The sequence below is a fragment of the Melospiza georgiana genome, chromosome 2, assembly GCF_028018845.1.
Source record: "Melospiza georgiana isolate bMelGeo1 chromosome 2, bMelGeo1.pri, whole genome shotgun sequence".
In the NCBI taxonomy this organism is placed as follows: domain Eukaryota; kingdom Metazoa; phylum Chordata; class Aves; order Passeriformes; family Passerellidae; genus Melospiza; species Melospiza georgiana.
Window position 1 is genome coordinate 18058477 of NC_080431.1, and position 14089 is coordinate 18072565.

The 14089-nt window shown below is 42.8% G+C and overlaps 1 protein-coding gene across 1 annotated transcript; it reads left to right on the plus strand.

The window, feature by feature from the left end:
• LOC131080329 (coagulation factor X-like) lies at window positions 1–6245 on the plus strand. The gene is made up of 5 exons (XM_058018524.1): window positions 1–76; window positions 2028–2168; window positions 3798–4045; window positions 4812–4929; window positions 5684–6245. The coding sequence occupies exons 1-5, from the start codon at window positions 1–3 to the stop codon at window positions 6223–6225; spliced, it is 1125 nt and encodes a 374-aa protein (XP_057874507.1). The 3' UTR covers window positions 6226–6245.
• Window positions 6246–14089: the final 7844 nt, after the last annotated feature.

Consider the following 14089-nt stretch of genomic DNA (forward strand, 5'->3'; position numbering starts at 1 on the left):
ATGGGCATGGCAGGTCATCGTGGGACAATGTGGCTTCTTCCCACTGTCCTCCTTTTCCTTCAGATGAGGCAGACAGGTACAGTGTTTGCTTCACCTTGGCTCTGTGCTGCTTTGCCTAATCCATGCAGGGAGCTGTCAATGTTTTTGCTTTGTGGGGCAGGGGACATGAGTGAACACTAAATGGCTTTGCTGTCTCACCAACCTTGGTTCCCTTTGCCAGCTGCAGGGTAATGATATCCAGGGCTGAGGCACACGGGGAATTCCATTTTGGAGTGACAATTGTGTCAGTGTAAATTATGGGGTCAGTATGTTGATATGTAGTGTTTTCAAAGGCTCAGCACAAGTAATGGGCTATTTCTCATATTCTCAGGAGACATGATAATTAAATAACCCTTACTATCCATTTGTAAGCTGCTGAGGGACAAAATGATGTCCATAATATTTAACTGTACAGAGGAGAACAAGAACCCTCCCCCATATATCACTGTGATTTTCTAATTCGTCACAAAACCATCGCATCTCCACTTAATAAAATAAATTATCCCACCTAGTCTGACCCTGCTCTAAACAGCGGCAGAGCAGGTGGTAAAATTTAGAAATTTGAAATTTGTCTTCTCTAAAGCAATGAATTCTTGAGCAAGTGTCACTTTTCTGGATATCCTACTTCTTGTATGAAACATTGCATTCCAGAGAACATATGTAAGGGGGTAACACATTTTTTGCAGCAGAGCATTAAATGGGAAAGACCATGTCTGAAAAGGAATGAGATGGGTGGGAGAAAGAGCTGCTACATGAAACATGTTTCCAAATGCAGAGTTACCTCCCTGACCTCAATGTCTTCATAAACTGAGTTTATGAGGTATGTGTGGCTGGGGCCCTGGAGTCAGGTCAGCCAGGTGTGTCCAGGAAAGGAAGAAAGGTTGCAGAACTCAAGACGCCAGCATAGATGTGGGCAGCATGAGGTGAGAGGTAATAACTACAAGCTCAAGCTCATACCTCGATGGATACAGTGAGAAAATTTTGGTTCTCTAAGCAGTACAGAATAGAAGTTTGGCCTGCTCATGTGACTTTAGCAGGGTTTGTAAAGTTTGGAGGTTTTATTAGCTTCTGCTTAATAAGCCAGTATCTGTGTCTTTAAATGAACAGCTCTGCAGGCAAAAGACACGCAGAAGGCCTGAGATGACCTTTGAGGAAATAAAAGTTGATGGTTTTCAGCCAGTAGTTGCATTATAGAAATGTCCTGTCTTGTTTTACAGGATTCACTGTAAGTTATGTAGACTCTGACCACTATGAATTACTTAATCTTCCTGTAAAAAAAGGCTTCTGTGCACATCATAATACAGTGGCCACCAAAAAGAGATTGCAAAACTGAGGATATAAAGATGAATCATTGCAGGTTTGGAATGATTCTGTTTATACTATTTGTTCCATCTGGAATGTGGCAACTCACAGGACATATATTTTGAAAGGAAGGATGAAAGATGGCTTAAGAAAACTAAGAGCCCTTCTGCGGCCACTGAAAATGCTTGCACACTGACAGTAATTTGGGTTTTGGTTTGTTTTTGTAGATGGGAACCAGTGCAGTTCAAATCCTTGTCACTATGGTGGCCACTGTAAAGATGGAATTGGTTCCTACACTTGCACGTGCTTGGATGGTTATCAAGGCAAGAACTGTGAATTTGGTAAGTTTCTGCTTTAGAGAACCATGGTGGAAAACTTCCCAGGGAGCTTTGTAGGGAAGCATGTTTTGCATGGAAATCCTTCCTGGGGCTCACGTCTGTGGCATAGAGCAGCCCCTGGGCCGACTCAGACCTGGCAAGGACATTTGGTATGCTGGATGTGGCTGCTTTGTAAGGCACAAGCTGATGTTCAGCACTCACATGAGTTATTCCTCAAGAGTGCTTCAGGTGCTTGGCAGGTGGGGATACAGATCCTGTTTGAAGAGGGTGTTTTGTTTTGGAGAACTTCCAGATCTTCTGTGAAGTCAGTGTTTATGTCCAGTTTTTCTGCCACCATCTCTTTTGCAGTCATCCCAAAGTTCTGCAGAATAAACAACGGGGACTGTGAGCAGTTCTGCAGTGTCCAAAGAGATGGGCGGAAGGATGTGGTGTGCTCCTGTGCAGATGGGTATGTTCTAGCAGAGGATGGCAAACACTGTGTTGCAACAGGTACGAAGCCATGAGATAAAGCAATAGCAGTGCTTGGTGAGACTTGCTTCACTGTTAAGGTTTACAGTTACAGTCTTGCTTTGCAGTTGAGGAATGTCTTTTGAACCACCAGTATCCTACATGACATAGATCCAACGGTGAGGCCTGGAGATTTGTATTTCCAAAGCCTTCCATTTGTGAGGTTTTGTGGTGGAGTGGATCAAAATGTACATGATTTTGAACCCTTTGCAAGGTGCCTCTCAGTGAGGCATGTCAGAGTAAATTCTGCTGTTAACAAGATAACAAAAAATCTTAGAATCACAGACTATCCTGTTTTGAAAGGAATCTTCAATGATCATCAATATCCAACTCCTGGACTGTTACTAGACTTCCCCAAGAATAACTCCATGTGCATGAAATTGTTGTCCACACATTTCTTGAATTCTGTCAGGCTTGGGGCCTCGACCACTTCCCTGGGGAACCACCCTCTGGGTGAAGAACATTTTTCTACTATCCAACCCAAACCTCCCCTGACATAGCTTCCTGCCATTCTCTCAGATTTCTTCATGGAAAGGGCTGTCCAGCACTGGAATGCACTGCCCAGGGAAGTGGTGGGGACACCATCCCTGGAGATTTTCAAGAAACAACTGAATGTGGCATGTAAAGCTACAGGCCAATTAACAAGGTGGTGATCTGTCAAAGGTTGAATTCTAAGATCTTGGAGATCTTTTCCAACCTAAAGGATTCTGTGATTCCATGTCCTGGTCACCACAGAGAAGAGATCAGTGCCTGCCTCTCCTCTTCCCCTCAGGAGAAAGCTGTAGACCACAATGAGGCCTCCCCTCAGTCTCCTCTTCTCCAGGCTGAACAGACCAAGTGACCTCGGCCACTCCTCATACTTCCCCTCAAGGCCCTTCACTATCTTTGTTGACCTCATTTGGACAATCTCTAACAGCTTTATATCTTTCTGATATTTATATGTCAAAAACTGTACACAGGACTCAAGGTGAGGCCATGCTGAGAAAACTGATCACAGTAGGATCTTTGCTTAAACACTTACAGGCCATACAAAAGAGCAGCTTGCAAAAATTTATACTTAAATTGCAGTTAACCTTATCAACTTGCAACTGAAGAGATAGTGCTAATCATAATTGTCCAATGTACATATGTACAATTTTATTGTAGTTCAAAATACCACAGGGGGCGGGGCAAGTCAACCAATTAGATATCATGTCAGGTTTTATATATTTTATAGCTAATAATAAATTGCTATCATTAGCCATATTATTCCTAAAATAAAGCACTTCACCCAGTCTCCAAATTAAGTATATTGTACTAAGAGGAACTACATTTATCTATCAATGTAAATAATTGAAGATGATGTATTAAATTTGTTAAAAACAAATTAAAGATGGTGTAGTAAATTTTAAATACTTTCAAAACATGATTGTGAGATGGAAGCTGAAGAGAAAATAGAACTCATTTTTCAAACCATATGGTCTTTCTTCCTTGATTCCATGGGCCAAGTCTTTCATATTGTCTGGAAAATGAGGAAGCAGCACTATATATTGTGAGATGGTATTTCCAAGGAGTTTCTTCTTGTGTTGGTGTTTCTCTCCATCTTTAATTTCAGCATTCTTCTCTTTACAGTAAAATACCCTTGCGGAAAAGTTTTTGTGGCAAGGAAAAAAAGGTCTGTTCTTTCACCCACTGACCAAAGCAGTGGAATGAGTGATCAAGACCCTCCTGCATATGAAATGACCACAGAGGAGAACTTTGTAATTACCACAGAAAGCCCCACCCCTCCATCTGACAACAGAACAGGAAGCAAGAATCCATATGTCAATACCAGGATAGCTGGTGGAGATCAGTGTCTTCCTGGCCAGTGCCCATGGCAGGTGAATGGAGGGGGCTTTGCCCTGCATGTGGGCAGAGCGTGTGTCTGAGGGAAGGGGAGCAGAGCCTCCTTCAGCTGGGAGCCTTCTGAACACGGCCCATGTCACGTGCCAGCAGCAGTGAGATGTAGCTGAGCTGTGTGACCCTGGGCACTTGGATGTGCTGTTCTGCAAAGTGCAGCCTCAGGGGGTAAAAACAAAAGGCTGTGTGTCATTTTAGATGGAACTGCCTACTTTGTCCCCAGAGAGGATTTTGGTCACACTGGTCTCCCAGGCCACTTTTGCAGGTTACATTTTTGTTCTGTCTGAGACCATCCGCCCAGGCAGCACATCCAAGTGCATGCCAGATAAAGCCAGCATTTTGGTTCAGAAATACACCTTCATGTCTCAGTTTCACCCTTGAGTTTGGGAAAGCCAAAATGAATTCCTGTATTTGGACATTGTTTGGGGGGTAAGTCCAAGGGATGTGGTGATCAGGAATCTGCACTCTGCCTGCTCAGTCAGTGAATGCCTGAGGGGTGTTACTCAGCACTGGCACTGAGGTAATGTGGAAGGCAAATGTTTTAACTTCACATAGAGACAATCAGGACACTGTAGCAGTAGAAGTCAATCTGTAGCTTCTGAACATGGGAATGCAGTGCTAGGAGAGATGTGGAGGGCCACAGACATGTTGCAATAAGAAGCATCTCTGTAGTGTGCAGAGAAATCAGCGCTTTATAGCTCAACATTAAACAGCAATTCTTCCTTGTGCACTTTTTTTATTTCACAGGCTGTTCTGTTAAATGAGGAAGGAGAAGAGTTTTGTGGTGGAACTATTCTGAATGAAAATTTCATACTTACTGCAGGTCATTGCATAAACCAATCCAAAGAAATCCAAGTTGTTGTTGGTGAGTAATTATTTTTTACTCCTCTGAGGTGAGAGTAGCTGTTGTGCAGAACTTTCTGTGCCTTACATTTCCCATGAGATGTACTCATGATTCATTAAGATTTGTTACCTTTTGGCTGCTTTTTATAATTTTTTTTTTCATTCTGACCATCCTTCTTTGTAACAACAGGTGCCTCTCCTCTGCCAGCTAGCTGGAAGGGATTGCAGTTAAATATTCTAGACATTTTGGTTATCAATGTGTTCAGCAGAGCAGTGCTTCTGCAGGACGCCCATCATTCCTGGCACTTCAGAAGCATCCAGAGGTGTTCTTGCAAGAACCCTCAGAAAATCTCTGACTCATTGAATAGAGCAGACAAGAACAAACTCAGATTTCCCATTGCTTCCCCTTGAGCCAGGACACAGAATCAACACAGCTTCATCTTTGCACTGTTGTAGTCCAGACCCTGTTCTCTTCTCTAAGCCAGGCTCAAACTCCTGGAAGTGCTTCCACACAAAATTGCAGTAGTTTAGCTGAATCAGCTTATGCCTTTTTTGTAAACTGGTACATAAAAAATCTCCATAGACCAAATCTCAGGACCAAAGCCAATCCAGTTGCTGCTAAGAAATGTTGCCATACCTGTTTACAGTTTCCTTGTGTGGTCTAAGTCCTGGGCAAAGTACACAGAAGGAATATACTACTCTCTTCCTCTGTCAAGGTTCTTCTGAAATTCTTATACTCTCTCCACATTGATGACCCTTGTAATGCTCTTGTGCAGGTGAAGTGGACAGAGAGAAGAAGGAGCAGTCTGAATCAACGCACACAGTGGATAAAATAATTGTTCACTCCAAGTTTGATGCTGAGACTTACGATAATGACATTGCTTTATTAAAGCTGAAGGAACCTATCAGATTTTCAGAGTACGTCATCCCAGCATGTCTCCCCAAAGCAGACTTTGCTAATGAAGTTCTGATGAAGCAGAAATCTGGGAGGGTTAGTGGCTTTGGGCGGGAATATGATGGTGGACAACTCCCAAAGAAACTGAAGGTGCTTGAACTCCCCTATGTTAATAGGAGCACTTGTGAGAAATCCACTTACTTTGTGGTAACTGAGAACATGTTCTGTGCTGGTTATCACACAGAGGAAAAAGATGCTTGCCAAGGAGACAGTGGTGGCCCCCATGTGACCAGATACAAGGATACTTATTTTGTTACTGGAATTGTTAGCTGGGGTGAAGGATGTGCAAGGAAAGGCAAATATGGGGTCTACACCAAACTGTCCCGGTTCCTGCGCTGGGTAAGGACAGTCATGAGTTTGTAGTGGCGCTGTGTCCCTTGATCCTCCTTGTTACCTGCCAAGGTGCAGGATTGGAAATGGAAACTTTCTTTTCCTGAACATCTGCTAAGTTGGTTTTGACATCTCCTTAAAGTTATGGTCTGCTTCCATTTGTATTGTTCCTGGCTTTAAACACCTCTGAGGAAAGTCAAGGTGTTTGGAATTGGTTGAATGAGGGAATTCCCCAATCCAAAAGGCTGCTGAGTGGGGTCTTTAGCTTCTTTTAACTTTTATCAATCGCCATTGTGGTTCTTATCTGTTGTCACAAGTGCTCCAACCAGAGACTTCTAAACATATTCTGAAGAGTCACTAGCCATGATGAAAGCAGGAAGGATGGGAGTCACTAAATCCTCATATTGCAGCCATCTGGCTCAGCAGGGAGTTTATCCATACTGGAGTTGTTTGGCTTTTACCTTGAGATGTGTTCAGAAGATTAACAGAACAGGACATCTTGCATCTCTAAATAACGAGGGGTTTTGATTTATAAGGATTGTACTTCACTATAGATTAATTTGTACACTCTGCTCAACGGAAAATAAATATATGTGCACATTCAGTGTTTTCTGTATCTTGTTCTGGATTGTGTATGGCTGAGGATTGGAAAACTGCTTGCATGTGTATTGTTTTAGATGTTTCAGTTAAGTGCAATATTGATGTACACCAGCATTTGAAATAAAACATTCTTTCTTTATTTGTTCTTGTTTACTGTAATTTTAACAAGCCCAGCCCCAAAAGCCTCTATCCATCATGTAGTCTGCCCCCTAAGAATCCTGATGGCTTTTTCAAAGCTTCACAAATCTCTTATCTTCCCCTGTGCTCTGGAACACTGAATTTCCTTAGGCACCTGCTCCATCTCTTTTAGGCCTTGAGGTGGTACTGGCTCATTTCAGGTAGCAGGGGCTGTGAGCAAAGCAGACTGACAAACCCAAAATACACCTCTGCAAACAGCAAGTATTGCTGCAGCCAGCACTAATTGTGGGCACGAAAGTGATTTCACATAGCAAAATTTGATCCGATTGCAAAATCAGGAAAGGGACACAGCACACAGCTGCTGAGTAAACTGGTGGATTTTGAGATACCAGAATTCCTCCTGGCAAGCACACATGGCTGGCTTAGGCAAAAGCTGACATGTACCTAGGATGGCGGACAGGGAGGCTCTGAGCTAGGCTCTAGTGCTCAGGCTTCTTCTGCATTCAAGGAAAAGCCAGTCCTGAGACTAAAGGGAAGAAAAGAAGGATGGTGAGTTAGCCCTGTGACTAGAGAAGCCCTGCAGTAGATATTCCCAGGAGGGCTGTGAAGTCTCTGGTGCTGGTTGTCTTCCAGAGTGGGAGATGTACGCAGATGTCAGGTGTGCAGCATGATGGGGGCTGCCCTAAGGTGCACTTGTGGACAAGCTGCCCTTTGTTATGGCATCCTGCACTTTGGGAGGAAAACACACTGCAGTGGGCTCAGTGTCCAACAGTGCTAAAATTAAAAGAGGTCAATTTGATCCCCTGTTGGCTCAGTAGGTTGGGCTGGGTGACCCTGTAAGTCTCTCCAGCCCCAGTTTTCTGTGTTTCCAGGTGAGGAGCACGTGCCACTTTTAGGATCATGCGCTTGTACCCTGCACTAGGATGGTAAGAACAAGCTTCCTGTGTACTGCTCCCTGGCACAGGTGACTGACCTGGCAGGATTGTCTTCCATAGCCTGATTCCCAGAGCACAATGGCCTGTCAAGAGCTGTCCCCTTGGAGTTGTTTGAACAAAAGGAAACAGCTCATAAAATCTATAATCGCCCCCAACATTCATAAAGGGATGGGATTTGATGAGTCTGGGAAGTGTGCTTGGTCCAAGTGTGCTTGTGACAGAGCAGGTGGATAACAGCTTTGCAATGTGCTCACTGAGACCTGCAAACTCAGTGTCCTGATTCACTCCTCACTTCTGGGGTGCCTCCTGCTTCGGCCCAGCATACAGGAGGCACAAAGTTCTGGCTCTGGTTGTTCTGCAAGAGCCACATCACCCACTCTAGCTCCTGGCTGCCTGCATGTCGCAGACATTTCTTCACAGAAATCCTTTCTTTCGTATTTCTGCGTCTTCTGGAGGCCAGAGGCTTCAGAAGACAAGGTAAACAATTATTATCAGCTGCTGTGGAATGCAACAGGGACACCTTGATTGGCTCATTTCCTATGTTTATAATTAAGGGCCAATCACCAGTGCAAGCTAGGGGACTGAGTCCTCGAACACAACTTTGTTATAGATTCTTTTCTATCTATTCTTAGCTAGCCTAGCTGCTCTGCAAACCTCTCTCTATATTCTATTAGTATAGTCATAATGTATTATATATAATATCTTAATAAATCAGCCTTCTGAATCAAGAAACAAGATTCACCGTCTCTCTCTCACCAGCTGCGACCCACTCAGGCGCGGTAATACCTGCATAGTCCAGCTGCTTTAGAGAGGCTTTGTCCAAATTTTGAGAGGAAAGCCTCTTAGACGTGCTCTGCCAGCACAAAGCCATCAGTGGGGCATTGCTGCAGCACACGTACATGTTTTGTGTTTGAACACCGTGCCATGGTGACACTGAGTGCAGACTTTGCTCTCAGAGGTTTTGTTTTCTATGAGTGGCTGACCCTTGCACTGTGGTGTTTCTCCCTCAGCAGCTGCCCCAGAGCCCTGCAGAGCGAGCAGCGGGTGATGCGCAGTGCGCTCGGAGGATGGGCATGGCAGGTCATCGTGGGACAATGTGGCTTCTTCCCACTGTCCTCCTTTTCCTTCAGATGAGGCAGACAGGTACAGTGTTTGCTTCACCTTGGCTCTGTGCTGCTTTGCCTAATCCATGCAGGGAGCTGTCAATGTTTTTGCTTTGTGGGGCAGGGGACATGAGTGAACACTAAATGGCTTTGCTGTCTCACCAACCTTGGTTCCCTTTGCTAGCTGCAGGGTAATGATATCCAGGGCTGAGGCACACGGGGAATTCCATTTTGGAGTGACAATTGTGTCAGTGTAAATTATGGGGTCAGTATGTTGATATGTAGTGTTTTCAAAGGCTCAGCACAAGTAATGGGCTATCTTCATGTTCTCAAGAAAAATGATCATTAAATAATCTTTGCTAACTAATGATAAGCTACTGAGGGCCATAACAAACCCCACAATGTTTAACAGTGTAGAGGGGAATGAGATCCCTACCCCAGCATCCACTGTAGTTTTTTACATGTCCACTTGATAAATCATCCCACCTCCCCTTCAGGATGGACCCTGAGATCTTCTCTACTGTGTAAATTTATGAATCACATTGTGGACATGATGTGTGCCTTATGTTTTAATTTTGCTGTTGTCTCTGACTGCACAAACACCTGAGTCATCACCATTACAAGAGCTATGAGTTAGAGGTGGATTTTGACATCCCAGAGATGAGACAGGAGAGGTACTTAGTGGGACCCAGGGTGCCCTGACAGTCTTCAGAATGTTTCAAGGAAGATCTTGTATAAAATGTCAAAAGCAATTTTGAGTGCACTTATGTGCATTTAGTGTTAAAATATAGACTGGAAGTTGCTGACAAAACAACGATGGAAGGTAACTTCTATAAAATTAACTGTAAAAATGACAGAGCTCATTAATGAAGTAAAGAAAAAGAACAAGATAATAAAATTAATGTATTTTTAAAAGAAAGGCTAATTCTAAAATCCCCACAAACCCCCAAAGTGTTTAAGGCATATGTCAGAACTGTCCCAAGGTCAGGAAAGTACAAGACAATTGATTAAAACTATGAGACCTTTTGTGACCTGACCTCCAAAAACAAGTGTTAAAGTGCCTAGCTCTGTATAAAAGAATTGTAAACATCCTGACATAAAACCAGAAAAGCTGAGAAGTAAATGCAATGAGATAAATGTGATATGAAAATGAAGAGCTGATCTAATTATTTGAATAATGGAAGAAAGAACATGAGTGTTGGTCTGTGCCCAATGGAGAAGAAAGTCTTTCTTCCTTAAGGTACCAAATAATTTGTACCCTACATGGAGGAAAGGAACTGCTGAACTGCACTATTCAGGAAAAAAATCACATCAAATTTGTCCAAGGGGAAAAACTCACATCACTTTTCCCCAAAGACAGGATGATAGGCTGTGTGGCTGCAAAAGATGAAGTAAACCTCAGGTCTCTCCTTCAAGGGAGGCTTCTAACATAATTTTATCTACACTTATTGCAACAGAAAGAGAAACAGCTGTAAGTTTGGTGCCAATCTGAAACTGCTACTTGATTGAAAGATTATATGGAGTGCAAATCTCCACACCTCTGAAGACCTCTGGCACTGGTATTTTCCACAGTAACATGCAAGACAAAAGAGAGTTTTATCACTGCTTTTTTACCTCATTCCAGACTGGAAGGATTACCATAAATTGAGATGAGCATTCAGGCAGTCTTGGGAAACTGAAACACCAGTCCACTGTAAATAGAAGGCAATTATGTAAATACAAAACCAAAATTTCACCTTTGGTCCCACAACATGCAACCACAGAGATTTGTAAAATGTGTAAAAGCAAGACTTTGTTTTCATGAGGATGAGCAATTAGCACAAGGAGTAATGAGATCACACCACTCTAAGGGCTACTCAGATTAGATATTAGGAAACACTTTTTAGACATTTTAAGGCTAATTAAGGAGTGCATTAAGCTGTGTGGGTGAGCTGTGGAATCTCATTAGGAATCTGCAGGAGCAGGTTAGACAACATCTTTAGGAGCAGTTTACTTGCTTTTGCACTGTTAGAGCCAGGAAGAGCTCTCTCACTCTGCCTGTGATCTTGCAATACCAGGACTGAGCTAAGGTAGCACAAGCCATATACAGATGGAAAAGGAATATTGCAAGGATATAGCAAGAGCCCAATACCTCATTTGTTTCTGATGCTTTAGTTGTTGATGTTTTTTGCCTCTTACCCACACCTACATTCATCTTTGCCTTAGTACAATGGCTGTTCTGGCAAGCACAGATTGCTCCTTGAATTGCCCTCTGAGAGCTGTTAGTTCAGCTGGGAAACACAGCATAAGATGAGGAGTAATAGCGCTCTACCTAATGCTGACAGCTTACCAATTTTTAAATAACAATGCAACTATTGTTATTATGAAGGCCTTTTGCAGGAGTTGTATTCTGTATTCCTTAAAGTGGTGGGGTGTTTGACTAATGTTTGCAAGCCAGATTTATAAGTTGCTTGTGCTTTTATGAAGTCACCATGAACCTGTAACCTGCCTATACTTTTGTCTCCCTTGCAGTCAGTCATACCAAGTGATGCAAGGTCAACTTGAGAACTGTGAGCAGCTCTGAAAAACTGAAGATGGAGGAATCATAAGTCCCTGTGCTGCTGGCTGTGCCCTGGGCAATGACAAAACCTGTGTTTCTTTAGGTATAAAGTACATTTATAGTTCATTCTATGGGACACATCCCATCTGTAGCACATTTAGGAAGTGCTGCTGTGTTGCAGTGCCACTGTAGCATAAAGAATAATGTTAATTGTTTAGGCCTTTCACATGACTTACTTGAGCTGTTGATAACAAATTTAGTAAGACCTTAGCCAGAGGACATAATTTAAGTAACATCAAATTATGCAGCTGTGAGGGATGTATGGCAGCAAAAATAGCTCAAGAAAGTATTCTGTGCAATTGGGTGTGTTCTCTCAGGGGACTGCAAATTCCATGTCCCAACAGGGGGAAAACCATATCAGAAACTGGTGATTACAGCAGGGTTCAGATTCCTCTTCTCCCAAAGACTGAAACAGGGCTTTCATGCTATGGAGCATTTTGTTAGAAAGTAACAGGTTAGATTTTTGATTGATAAAAAATTGGTGTCTAGTTTCAAGGCCTCTGGGACATGCTAAACACCTACAGATCTAAATAGGTAGAAATCCAAGAAATTTCTCCCTTTAAAGTATACTGTTCACAAAGACTCATTATCATTTCAGAAGTAGTAACATCCTGTGACTGAGTTATATTTCACTTGTTTCTCCTCAAATACCACCTGCTCTATCTGAAAGAAACAGGCAGATTGTATTTCTTTGTTTCTCTTTTCTTCTAACAACAAGTTTTCTGCAGTTTTCATGTGGCAACCTAAATAGATTAATAACTACTGATGCTGAATTTAATTCCATCATTTTTGCTTTCATTCAAATTGAATATTAACAATTACTAGTCTTAGTCTATTTTTCTGTCTCATTCAGCAGTAATTTAAAGCCAAATTACTATCATAAGCCAAATTACTGTTATGATTTCAAGCATAGAATACTTGACTCTATTTTCCAATAAAAAATATTTATTAACAGCAGGTACATAATTATACCAATAATGGAAGATGTTTAATTTTCAAATACTTTGAAATGCTAAACCCTCTTGCCTACTTGCTCAAAATGGGTAAATTTTAAAAGAAATTAAAATAAATTTCATTTTTCAGACATTCCCATCTTTTTGCATGTGCAAAGTTTTTGTTAATATCTTGAAAAATCTAGCAGAGCCAAACCTGGCAAGGACACCTGCACATCTAATTAAATTGTAAAACGCTGCTGTCAAGGAGCTTTCCTTCAAATGAATGTTAAGCAAGTTTTCTCTTGTTTTCATGAATTTCATGAAGGGTTGATTCCCTGAAAGTGACCTGTTTCCCTGCAAACCATTTTCCTCCACTGTAGGCATCTATCTGTAACTCTAAAGGCTGCTCTGACTGAAAAACCCGTGTTCCAGCAGGTTGGAATAATTGTGGTGAAAACCAACTCAAGATGCAATGGAAACTAGCTGTACTTTCCTGACCATAAAACTATTCCTTACACCAAGGGCTCTGTCAAACAAGCTCTGCCGAGTGGCACTTCAGGGACAGAAACAGCAGCTGCCTGCTTTACATGGTTCCTTGCGTGTCACTCAGCTTGGTACCTCAGGGACAGCTCAGGCACCATCCCCTATGGAGATGGAATATCACAGTCCTCAATTTCTGATATATTGGCTTAACTCAGGTATTTCTGAGCTCAAGTGGAGGCTGGTGACACCAGCTGAGCATTCACAGAGTGTGTTCAGTGTCATGGACAGGGGCTCTTTGCTCTCAGCAGGCAACACATGCTTCAGAGTCTCAGTACCACCATACAAGAAGCATTTTGATTGTGTCTTTGCAGTCCAATTCCTACATAAGGCTCAGGAATCATGAACTACATGGCAGAAAGTCACAGGAATCACAGCAAACCCAGATGCCCATCCTGAAAATGAGGGATCCGCTGAGGCCTTGAGCAGACAGTTGGAGGTCACCAGGGAGGCTGGCGTTCACCCAGCATGTCCCCATGGCAGGCAAGGGGCCTGGACTGCCAGCCATTTTCTCCTCATCATGCTCACCCAGCCCTGGGCCCTAGAGGGCCTGGCTTCACTGGTGTCAGAATTTTGGGTGGCTTGTTCCACTCTCCTGAGTACTGTGCTTCTGCCCTGAATGATCTTGCGACTCCATTTCAGCATCAAGCAAGTGCTGAGAGGGGCAGCCTAGGGCAGATGTGACTGCAGGCATGGCATTGTTAGGTTGCAATGCTCCTCATTGTGTCCTTTACTACAACAATAAGAAACTGTCCCATTGTCACAATATTGCAAAGGTTCCATAGCATTGTGTTCTTATGGCAAGAGCTTCATACCTCCTTAATGTTTCTTGTAGACAGCTCCTCTAAGCACTGCCTCTTCCTTCTCCTCACAGCAGCCACCTAGCTCCAACACCTCAATCACCCAACCCACTCTTTTATAACACTCTTTTCATTGGCTACAGCTGTGGCCTGTTAAAGTCAGGCCTGCTCCTAATCTTTAATAATTAGCCCAGCTGCAACTCTTTAGGGATAAGATTACTTTCTATACTAACTTATTTTCTTATAT